At 47.4% G+C, this 12651-nt stretch overlaps 1 protein-coding gene across 5 annotated transcripts in view; it reads right to left on the bottom strand.

Annotated features, from left to right (window-relative positions):
• Nsmce2 (NSE2 (MMS21) homolog, SMC5-SMC6 complex SUMO ligase) overlaps nucleotides 1–12651 on the bottom strand; it is a 273683-nt gene that overhangs the window by 62686 nt on the left and 198346 nt on the right. For 2 of the 5 annotated variants that reach the window (XM_045144561.1, XM_045144563.1), the window contains one exon: nucleotides 7462–9063. The exons of the other annotated variants lie outside the window; for them this stretch is intronic. In XM_045144561.1, the coding sequence (XP_045000496.1) occupies nucleotides 9002–9063 (62 nt within the window). In that variant the 3' untranslated portion in view covers nucleotides 7462–9001. Of the gene's footprint in view, nucleotides 1–7461; nucleotides 9064–12651 lie in introns of those variants that run through there. 5 annotated transcript variants of the gene reach the window in all.

The raw sequence follows: 12651 nt of genomic DNA, 5'->3' as shown, positions 1-12651 counted from the left end.
GCAGTGGAGCTCCATCACAGCATCTTATGCACACTCACTGCGTGTGGGAGCGGGGCGCGAAGGGCGGCGAGGCACCACACGGCTGCTGCTCGCTGGTTCCTGGTTTGTGTATGTGGCGGGAGTGCACGTGCACGCCGCAGCACTCGGGCAGAGCCCAGAGGACACCTTCAGGTGATGAGCGTCGGTTCTTGCCTTCTACCTTGTTTGAGACAGGATCATTTGTTTTGTTGTAGCACTGGTCAAGCCAGCTGGCCCACCTGCATCCAGCAGTTCTGCTACGTCAGTCTTCTTTCTCTTTGTAGGCACACTGGGGTTACATACACTTGTGCTATGGTATCCAACTTTTAAGTGGGTTCTGGGGATCTGAATTTAGGTCAGCACACTTGCACAGTAAGTACTTTATCCACTAAGCTGTCTACCCACCCAGTTTCTTTCAAAATGTAAACATCTCATATTACCATATGTGATCATAACTCCTTGGCTCTAGGCTCTCGAATCTGGCTTTGAAGCCCATCTTATATAGGACCTTGGAAGAGCCCCTTATGATGGCATCTGGCCTTATTCTGTGTCTCACAATTCCTTCCCATTGGTTAATAGATTTTGTATGATGATCCCCACTACACTATCTGCTCTATGAAGGGCACTGTCTATAACAATGACTGAAACTGTGGTGTGGTGTTGTACAGCAAAGTACAACATTAAGTTTGGTCCAAAAAATTACACGGGTTGGGCTGGAGAGATGGCTTAGTAGTTAAGGCACTTGCCTGCATGGCCTAAGGACCCAGACTCGATTTCCCCGTACCCACATAAGACAGATGCACAAAGTGGCACATGCGTCTGGAGTTTGTTTGCAGTGGTTAGAGGCCCTGGTTTGCCCCTTCTCTCTCTCTCTCTATCTGACTTTCTCTCTCTCTCACACACAAATTAATTAATTAATTAAATTAAACAAAAATTTATAAGGCTCACTGGTTTCTAATCCACAAAACCAAGTGAGCATTCTCCATTTACTTAGGGTCTGCTTTCTCCTTAACTATAGAGCCCCTTGCTATGTGATCATGCCCCACAGCAAAGCCAACACCACTCCACCTTCTCGTCCTGTTTCTCACCCTCTTGCAAGCTACACATCTGACTTTCCAATTGCCTTCAAGTACCTCGACCTCAGCCGTAGCTCACACTTGTAACCACAGCACTTGTGAAGTTGAGGCAGGATGACTGCTATTGAGTTGGAGTTCTAGACCATCCTGAGCTAAAGGTGAGATCCTGTCTATTCTTATTTAAAGTGAGTAAGAAGGAGAACTGTCTGTCAGACAAATCCATATTCACATCCTAGGGAGACACTGACTCACCATAATGACTTTGTTTCCAGTGGTCAATGACTGCTCACTTAGTAGGCTTGTCATGATGACTAAACCCCACTGTATAGTACATGTTCCAAAGCTTACTGCCAGCTATATAACTGCAATCTGTAGTAACAGTGCCTTTTATTATTGACTGTCCCAGTTAACATCTATCATTCAAACCCCCAAGCTGGGGAATTCAAGGTTAGCCTTTCCTACTAAAGCTCCCACCCCTTTAATCAAGCAAAGGTTGTGTAGGTTGCATGCTTCCAACTCCCAGGCTGGGCTCTCCCACCCCATGCTCGCTGTGTCCATCCAGGCCCTCATCTCGGTCTGAGCCACTGTAACTGCCTGCTCATGTCCTTACCCCAGCTCTCTCCACACTTAGCCCGGGCGTCACAACCATATCAAACTCATCTTTCCTAAGTCCACACTGGTCATTTCACCCTTCTAAAAACTCTCCTTAGCTTCCACAGGTGAGGTCTCTGCCCACACCACAAAGAAGGGGCAACTATCACCATGATGCTAAATTCCTTGCAGAGATCTACATATTCCATTAGCCACCACAATGCCCATGTGTTGTATGTAAGCATCTTTGCATTGCACATTTAAAAAAAGGAGCACAATGACTATCCATAAATGAAAATGCAATAATCTGCTCATGTTTTTAATTACTAAGAGGATGGAATTTATAAACAGGCTGACCCTAGCCCATATATCATTCAGTACAATGAATTCATGACTTAGATAATAAACTCTAAAGCCAAAGGACACAAAGGACGTCTCCCTAAGTCCATGTCAGACTGGAAACCTCTTAGAAAGATCAAACACAGCAAGGGATTTTTTTGGTGTTGGAAAGAAGCCACTTCTTTGGCCTAAGCAAGTAGCTGTTAATCTGCACCTTAAGGCCATACAATATGAAAATTTCATCTTTAACCACTAACACTGTTGATGCAATGAAACCTGAAACAGGGCGAGATGAAGCGTGGGGGGAGCGAGGTGAATGGAGGACAGTAGGCTCAGGGTAGGAATGCTGGATAGGGTACTTGCACCATTTGCATTTTTCTCTCTTATCCAGCTTTGCAGGACAAGTGCAAATGAATTTGTATATAGCAAATGGAATGTGCGGTCAAGGGACTAGCTACTTATAAATGACTATTGCCTGCCTCTCCTGTAGTCCGAGGGGCAGAAGGCAGAAGCCATCTACCCATCTGCATTCTTAGCAGCCAGTACTGGGCTTTGCAAACTTACAAAATCAACATCACCTCCCTTTTACCTAAAAGCTCGGCTCCTTCAACAGTCATTATGAATTTCCAGTTCAGGGATGTATGCTGCATGAGCGTCCCTGCCCTCACTAAGTCAGAGTATGACATCACAAAAGTAAAGAGACCTGGGTTTATGTACTACCCTTGCAAGTCCTGAACCCCTCTCCTGTCAAGTTAAGAATTGAGATTGAAGAAAAGTGAAGGCAGACCCTTATTTGGTCCTGTAAAATGAAAAGACTCATTTTCAACAAGATGTCTGTTTGCCTTTCACAGTCTACACTGTGGTTTGATCCTGAAGAAACAAGTTGACTCTGGGGGCGTCCATTCAGTTCAGAACAACATGCTGCAGAGTAAGATGTCTTGACAGTTTCCACAGGCTCCTCTGAGTCAGAGCTGAACTGTAGGTTTACGGGTGGAGGCAGCTGCTATGAAAACTGCCCCACGTTCTGGTCTAGCATGGTCAGAAACAGGAAGCTGAGCCTTCTGTATTGTTGCCTGTGCTGGGATGCTGTCCACCTGTTTTGTATCTGGGGAAGACTACCTAAGCGGGCTCAGAGTTTTTGCTCCTGAGTCCTTTGAAAGCACAGGCACCAAACTGCTTCTCAGTCCCAAAGCAATGGTCAAGTGCAGTCCAAAATTAAGCCTTGCTTCACCCAATCTGATGGCATGCCCTTCCCTGCAGTCACTAAATTACAGTATGACATCACAAAATCAGAGACCTGGGTTCTGCCCCTGCAAGCTCCTGAACCCTCTCCTCTCAGATGTCTCCCTGGGGATGGTGTCATCTGCTGTAGATCAATGTTTGCTTGTTCTGATTAAATCTGATAACCCGAGTCAACAGCTGAACGCAGGGTCTACTACAGTCTAGAAACTCAAGAATCACTGATGGCCGTCACCATTTCCCCTCACTTTCATCTCAGAGTGACCTAACAGAAGCCGAAGCTCTCACAGTGGTCTGCGAGGCCCTGTGCCACCAGCACCCAGTGAGCTGTCTGTTTCGTCTCCTTTCCTTCCCCTCGTTTTCAACCTTCTAGTCACTCCAGGAATGTGATATGTGACCGCCACCTCACAGGGAGACTCTGTACAAACTGATTCCTTTGCTGAGCACTGTACCTGGCACATGGGAGGCACGCAATGAACATCCTGCATGGACACGCTGGCTCGCTTGACCAATCCGCATTTGCAGAGGACGGTGCTCAGTACCGCGGCGGTCCTGCCGCCTTGCTGAGGCCTCGCTGGAAGGAGCTGGGACTCTGCTCCCTAACAACTAGCAAGCAGTTCCTAGGAGTGAGTTCATTTAAGGTCACACTCCACCAAGCCCCATCGTGTAGGGAGGCGCAGTGATGTGCTACCATTATTCTTCATCTTGGAGAAGGCAAGCACCCAAAACTTAGTAGCTGAGGGGCACAAGGAGTCAGGTCAGAACAGCATCAGTTCCAGTGACACTGGGGATGTTCCTCAGGTCCCCTTTCCCACCAGCTCAAGGTGTAAGCGCTCCAGTAAGCTCCCGAACCAAGCTGGCTAAACTTTGATGGAGGAGGCCAGGTGACATTCCAGGGACAGAAAGTCATGGCCCAAATGTTTTATTTCTTTTACGTTATCCTTTACCAACCTAGATAATCACTGAGACACAGAAACGTCGTTAAACCATCAAATGACGACAGGCATGAAAGTCGTGAACCAGACAGGAAGTTACTTGGCGCTGAGGTGGCTGCTGTGAGGCAGGGTGATCACGAACCGCTTAGTAGGCCCCGCTGGAAGGCTCTTCCATCCACCTTTCAGCTTGCTACCACTGTGTCCTCTGGGACTCACTGCGGTACTCTCTCCAGCTTTGTAGCTCAGTCCCCCCCCTTCCTCCTGGCCTAACCCAGGCTAGATCAGGGGACCTTTCAGTTTGCTCTCAAAATACCTCATACCTTCCTGCATCATAACCACCATAACATCTGCTGAACTTTACTGCATGCCCTACTCCATGAACTTGAGTGTGGGGATAATGTCCTTTGCAAGTGTGCATCCCTGAGTCTGGTAAAAAGTTCTCAAGAAATGACTGATGAATGGGACAGTGCCACTCCTGAGATAGTACAGCCTCTCAGGTCACTGATCTGCCCCATCACCTTGATCTGGCTTAGAGATCAGAATGCCATGGCTCTCGAGAAAGAAAAAAAAAAGGTTAGAATCACATGGTCAGGGTAAGCTTCAAAGTATATGACATTCTTTTCAGAGAATGCTTGTCATATGTCAAAACACCAGTCTCACCAGCTATGGTGGCACATACCTTTGATTTCAGCACTAGGGAGGCAGAGGTAGGAGAATCGCTATGAGTTCAGGGTCAGCCCGGGCTAGAGTGAGACCTTACTTCAGAAAAACCAACTCTCCCTCCCCTGCAACAAAAACCAATTTCAACGAACTCAGTTATTACATATTCTAATTAAATGAGTAGAGTTAGAGTAAGTGTGCTTTCCTTAGGGCTCCTTTCATTTTCCAGAGGCAGCACATTGACAAAATATTTTATCTTCATTCAACCAAGAGACCTGGGGAGGCCAGTGTCAACTAGAATACTTAAAGCCTCTTAAATTTCACTGCGTACAGACCTAAAAATGCAAAATGTTTGTAGGTGATGCTACAAATATTTTAAAGGTTTACTTTCAGAATGGTTCAATGGGTCACAGCAAAGGAGCCCTCAAATACAGGGGAATACAACACATTCCATCTTAGTAACATCAGCTATGCGTGAAACATGCTACCCTGGGTATGCATGCAGAGAAATAGTTCCACAATAGGTGGGGCAAGGAAGAACTCTTGTGGGATTATGAAGCCTTATTGTTTAATATCACCTCAATGTAATTTTGTCCATGCTGACTAACAAAAGAGCTGAGCTGTGGAGAGAAGATCAGTTTAAAAAGTCACCCTGCTTATTTTAAAGCAATGTTGACAAGAGTCTCAAATCGGTGACAATAAACCACATGCTACAGAGTACTGAAACAAACCAGAAGTCCTGGTGGGGCCTAAACTAAAAGACAGAAACAAACAAAAGAGAAACCCAAAGAATTGAATTACAATCACCATAAAGAGAGCCTGGTCATGTTCAATGATACTCCATTTAATTCTTACAGTGGCCCTGCCCATGCTTACAAGGCAAGTCCAGAGATGACAGCTTAACTCCCCACATCACCTGGCCTTTGAGGTGTACTGCCAGGGGCTGGAAGCTTTGTCCACGGGTCCCAGGGCCAAGGGACTGGCCAGGCCACCTGATTTCCAGTGCTGCCTCTCGTACTCGCCAGCTCCACTGGCGGCGCAGCTTTCTTAAGCCCGTCTGTCCCCCTGTGAAACGGGTGTGCCAGCAGTGCACAGCCCAGGCCTGTGGTCAGGATGAGTGAGCTAACTTTGCTGCTTACAGCAGGGCCCGGCATCCAGCCAGCATTGTTTTTTACGACTACCTAACTTCAAGGTCCATGCTTACTCTTCCACATCAAGGGTTAATATTACAAAGCACACATTTGCATAACTGCTTTTCTTACTGAAAGCCCTCACCAAGTGTTTGCTTGTTAAGGTAGCCCCCTCTACTTTTCATGTGCCTCAGTGTAGAAGGAAAATGTGGAGGAGTAGTCCTTAATGAACACAAAATTTGCCTAAGTCTAGAAAATCATTTCTGCCATTTAAGACTACATGAAAATGGAATAAGCTTCTAGTCCTAGGGATGCTCTACCAAAGGGGATCATTCAATAAAGATTTTGTAGAGCAGATGAGAAGAATTAGCTGTGTGTGTGTGTGTGTGTGTGGAAACGGGGAGACTGAGTGACGGAAGCTCCCGGGACCCTCCGTTTTGTGCTGAGAGGACTGCTGGCTTCAAGAGGGCCCTCTGGCCAGGCACCTTTAAGGACTGCAACGCTGGCCATGGACAACACTCACCTTCACCAGGAAGCCGGAAAGCACAGGCAGAAGCTGTCAAAGATGGGGGTGTGTATGTGTCTGGGCAAATGTGAGAAAGAAGCTAATTAATTCACTGATTTGTTTTTTAAGGATCCCCATAGTAAAATAGCCCAGTGAAGGGATTACCACATTTTAATTATGTGATTATGAAAATTTAGTGTTTGCAACAAGAAAATACTTCCTGAATTTCTAACGATAACTCAATTTCTATTTGAAACAAGAAAATAAGTGCAAGTAATATCTTTATTATTCCAATTTCTTTATAGAAAAGAACAAGCAAAATCCCTGATCCATTTTTGTTCCATGGAATCACATCTGGGTCATTTTCTTACAGGAATCAGTAGACTGGAGTTTGCAGTCATTACTTCATGTTCATGTGCAGACACATGAAGGAGAGGAGACCCTGGAAGCGTTCTGTAAAAATCACCACAGTGCAAACAAAAACAAGCCCTACTACAGCTACAGCAAGAGCCATCAGTTTGATTTCTGACTGGGGTATGACAGCATATTCTTTCATGTCTTCCCTCTGTTTCTTCCACTTCCTCCCCTCCCTTCTTCACAAGATATCATTCAATAAAGATGGTAGGTCTATGGGGGAAGTTTGAGTGTTGGGGAATTTAGGGTGCAAATTCGGGATACATCAAGCATTAAATTTCATTAAACCTGTTGGTAAAATAGAGAAGACAGCAATATCTGCTTCAGAGTCCATGGGAAGAACCAAGAGACAGGCCGGGGGTGACGGTGCACGCCTTTAATCCCAGCACTCAGGAGGCAGAGGTAGGAGGATCACCATGAGTTCGAAGGCCAGACAGGACTACAGAGCGAGTACCAGGTTAGCCTGGGCTAGAGTGAGACCCTGCCTCAAAAAAAAAAAAAAAAAAAGCAACCAATCAACCAAGCAAAAGAATAAAGACACAAGACAGCAAGGCTATTAGCACACAGAAGCTCAGTGAGTGCTAGCCACTGGGATGTTTTATTCTTACTTGAGGCTAATCCTTCACAAACATGAGAATCTCAAGCACAGTGTCTACGGACATATCAACATATAGGACCTAGATCTCAGACAGCTCTGAAGGCACACTGTTCAGGATGGTCCAGCAGGCAGCAATCTTCAGTGGAAATGATTATGACTGGGTCATGAGATGCTTGAGTTTCATCCAAAGTAATATTTTAGTTCATAGAAAGCTCTACAGAGGATTTACTAAAGCTTAATCCAGCTTCATAAGTATATTAACTTGTTACTTCTCCTTGTTTGAAGGAGACAAATTTCAAGATCTTCCAATAAACCTCATTCCTTCCAGGCACTGCCAAACTGAGCCACACAAGCCCATGTTAAAATTAAGGCACAAATAAGGCAGAACATGCAACATATTATGACAGGAGGAATCAATCTCCCACCCTCCACTCTCTCTTCCTCCTTTGTCCCTCTCCAAGCTGAGCCAGAGAGGACAAGTCCACTGTGAAAACATTCCTGAGTGAGCTTTCTGGGGGTTCTAGAGACCCTTTCTGGAGAAAGCAGCCTCTGAATTCAGTTCATTTTTTTTTCTCCTGAGATGGCCCATTCTTGTCGCCTTTTAACCAACCAAGATGGTGAACTTCTGACAGTTTCCAATATCCTTATCCGTTTTTGTTTTTTTTTTTTTGGCAGAAACATAATGAGCAGACAAGGGCTTCGGGGGAGGGGGGAGGTACAAGTGGTACAGGACACAGCTGAGAGGCAGGGGCACAGGCCTGGAAAAGGCAGTGCTCTGACCAGAGACAAGGGGTATAGAGGCAGCCAGTCACAGGAAGGTTCTTTCCCTTCTTCTGCAGCCAGAACCTGATGTCATCACAGCAACACGACATTCAAGAAAGTCCAACCTATTTTAAGCAGTTTCAAGTGACAGATTATTGGCTGAGGGTGAGAGACAGAGTGGCAGATCACAGGGGAGAAAAAGTTCGCTGGGTCGTGAACCATCTCTCAACTCGGCTGATAAAACCAGAAGAGACTCGCATCTCCATTTTCAAGTGTTTACTGGATGACATCACATTGTGGATTTAACCAAAGTGTTATCTGTATTATCCAGTAAATGTCACATAACAACACTTGAGCAGCTCAGATAAAGGCCCTCGAACATTGGGAATGGATTTGTACTGTAAAACAAAATTTCCCAGGTAAGTGTGTAATCTTAATTCCAACTCATTTTACTTTTTTTTTTTTCACTTAAACTATAACCTCACAAATGACATTTATCTGGAAAAGAACTATGGTTTTGCTTTAGAAAGCTAATCCAACAATGTGAGACAGTTTCATATGAAAGCACAAGATTGAAGGGTTTGCCCAAGGCAAATAAAGTAAATATCACAGTATTAATCCATCAGGGAAATGCAAGTAGAGCAATGAGACACACTTCACACCCACTAGGATGGCTACAATCGAAAGGACAGGCGGTGACAAGTGTGGACGAGGACCTGGAGCATGCGGAGCCCTCACACGCTGCCGGTGGGAATGGGAAATGGCGTAGTCGCCTTGGAAAGCAGCCTGGCAGATCCTAAAAAGGATAAACATAGAGTTACCACATGACCCAGTGATTACACTCCTGGATAAACACCACAAGAAATGAAAATGAAAACACACATCCACATGCACACAAATGTCCAAGCAGCATTCTTCAAAACAGGCAAAAGATGGAAACAAGCAAAAACGAAAGGCAAGTGATGAAGAGCAAAATATGACGAATGCACACATGGTAAGAGGCACAGTGACGCGTGACCGGACACGACGCAGGCACACATGGTACGAGGCGGGCAGTGACGCGTGACCGGACACGGCGCATGCACACATGGTACGAGGCGGGCAGTGACACGTGACCGGACACGGCGCATGCACACATGGTACGAGGCGGGCAGTGACGCGTGACCGGACACGACGCATGCACACATGGTACGAGGCACAGTGATGCGTGACCGGACACGGCGCAGGCACACATGGTACGAGGCGGGCAGTGACGCGTGACCAGACACGACGCATGCACACATGGTACGAGGCACAGTGACGCGTGACCGGACACGACGCAGGCACACATGGTACGAGGCACAGTGACGCGTGACCGGACACGGCGCAGGCACACATGGTACGAGGCACAGTGATGCGTGACCGGACACGACGCAGGCACACATGGTACGAGGCACAGTGACGCGTGACCGGACACGGCGCAGGCACACATGGTACGAGGCACAGTGACGTGTGACCGGACACGACGCAGGCACACATGGTACGAGGCGGGCAGTGACGCGTGACCGGACACGACGCATGCACACATGGTACGAGGCGGGCAGTGACGCGTGACCGGACACGGCGCAGGCACACATGGTACGAGGCGGGCAGTGACGCGTGACCGGACACGACGCATGCACACATGGTACGAGGTGGGCAGTGACGTGTGACCGGACACGGCGCAGGCACACATGGTACGAGGCGGGCAGTGACGCGTGACCGGACACGACGCAGGCACACATGGTATGAGGCACAGTGACGCGTGACCGGACACGACGCAGGCACACATGGTACGAGGCACAGTGACGTGTGACCGGACACGACGCATGCACACATGGTACGAGGCGGGCAGTGACGCGTGACCGGACACGGCGCAGGCACACATGGTACGAGGCGGGCAGTGACGCGTGACCGGACACGGCGCATGCACACATGGTACGAGGCGGGCAGTGACGCATGACCAGACATGATGCATGCACACATGCTAAGAGGCGGGCAGTGACGCGTGACCGGACACGACGCATGCACACATGGTACGAGGCGGGCAGTGACGCGTGACCAGACATGATGCATGCACACATGCTAAGAGGTGGGCAGTGACGCATGACCAGACATGATGCATGCACACATGCTAAGAGGTGGGCAGTGACGCGTGACCGGACACGACGCATGCACACATGGTACGAGGCACAGTGACGCGTGACCAGACACGATGCAGGCACACATGCTAAGAGTCTAGCAGTGATGCGTGACCGGACATGACGCATGAACACCTGGTAAGAAGTAAGTAGTGACGCGTGCCACATGGGGGTGAGGCTGGGAAACACGCGAAGTGGAAGGAGCGGAAGGGCACATGAGCAGGTTGAGTGCAGTGTCAGGTCTACAGAAACATGCACATTAGTGGTGGGTAGACTGGGAGGTTCAGAGAGAGTGGAGGTGAATAGTAATAGTCACAGGGCTTCTTTCTGGAGATGTTCTAATCTTGGTTATAGGAAAGGTTGCACAGCTATGTGAATATACCAAGGGGGGAGGGGGGACAACAACCCAATGCAGTGTACACTTCAAATAGCTGAATTGAAGGGCATAAAAAAGAATTTCAAGCTGGCCGTGGTGGCACACACTGGGTTAGAAGGAACACCATGAGTTCAAGGCTAGCTTGGGCGACAGAGTTTCAGGTCAGTCCAGGCTAAAGTGAGACCCTACCTCAAAAAAAAAAAATAAAATAAAATAAAATAAAGATGCTAAATATGTAAGCTAAGAAGAACGAGGGCTACCTAACACAAACCATCACTTTCTGTTTGGCACATCAGCTACAGGTCCAGACCTGAGGCATGACCTGCACATTCTGGTGGCCTCGTAACAGGAGACTCAGCTCCCCAGGTGGTGAGCCAGAGGACTGCGCTTCCCTCTTGTCGCTGTTCCCTACGAGATTAGTGTGCGGCTGCCATGGGGAGATGCTCAATGCTCTTTCTGAGAACTAATTCACCTAATCTTCACTTACCCCCTAGAGTCAGTAATACTGTGTGGTGTTAAGGGAAAAGCAAGGTGGCACCACCACAGCTATTTGACAAACTAAATCTGAACCCTCTAAAAGGCATGACGGCCTTCAAGTCCCATCAGTTCTGGTTACAACAGAATTCATGCTCTTAAGCTGCCCAGCCCGAGTCTCCCCATGTGAACTTCCTGGGCAGGATTTATTTCCAATGTGGACTAAGGGAGCAGATCCTTAAGAGTGTGAGGTGGGGCAGCATTCTTTCCCTCCACTCAGGATCAGGATCCCTATGTGGCCTTCTGTGATACTTGTTTGTTTTGTTAATTCCTATAGTACGGCTTGGCTTGAGGTTTAAGATGTCTTCTGCGGGCTGTATGCCTGGTCTGGATTTGAGCTGTGAACTCTAGTTGTCCAACCCTGGCCGAGTTGCTTGTAAACAGGAGCAATGTACATCACATGGGATTTCATGAGGGTGTGTGTACTAGAGTGCATGGAATACAGTACTGTAAGTACAGTAGTAAATGTAAAATCAGAATCCTAAACCAAGCAGAAGCCTAGCTACTGTCAGAGAGGAGCTATGATGCCAGAAATACACCATGTCCCCTGAAAAGGTCACAGTAAACTTAGGGAATTACATTCTCCTACATTCTGGGATGGGAAATTGCTATAATCTGGATTATATCTGGCTTGTTCCCAGGATGGAGCTATTGGGAGGTGGTGGAACCTTTAGGAGGTAGGGTCTACCAGGAAGTCCTTGGGTCACTAACAGCATGCTCACAAAAAGGACTTGGGGACCTGGCTTTTTCCTCTCCCTCCATTTTGCTCCCTGCCACTAGATGAGCAATTTTGTTCAATCACAATGTTGCCACCATGATGTGCAGGTGAGTGTGCAATTATGTGTGGGCAGGCCAGAGGAAAATGTTGGGTATCCACTTTGGTTGCTCTCTACCTTATTGTTTTGAGACAGAGTCTCTCCCTGACTTTGAGCTCACTGATATGAATAGAATCACTAGCCAGCAAGTCCTGTCTCCAATTCCCCAGTGCTGGAGTGCACCACCATGCCCGCATTTTCCATAGGTACCAGGATCCAAATCCAGATCCCAAGGCTTGCACAGCAGGCACACTACCCACTGGGCCATCTCCCCGACCCCATCAGCAATCTTTTAAACTAATCTGTCCGAATGTACAGTGCACTGGGAGAATGCTCCTAGAGGAGATGGTGAGGGTCTCTGATGGTCTGTCACTGCCTAGCTATGCTTTGGAAAAGAAGGCGTAAGTCTACTACTCTTCTGATTAGACTCAAAGAATTGAGAAATCATCAATGTTTGTCTAAGATATCCTCTTCCTTCTGGGATCCTGATTATCTATTTA

Source organism: Jaculus jaculus, chromosome 2, assembly GCF_020740685.1.
Source record: "Jaculus jaculus isolate mJacJac1 chromosome 2, mJacJac1.mat.Y.cur, whole genome shotgun sequence".
Classification (NCBI taxonomy): Eukaryota; Metazoa; Chordata; class Mammalia; order Rodentia; family Dipodidae; genus Jaculus; species Jaculus jaculus.
This window is presented reverse-complemented; position numbering and strand designations above follow the sequence as displayed.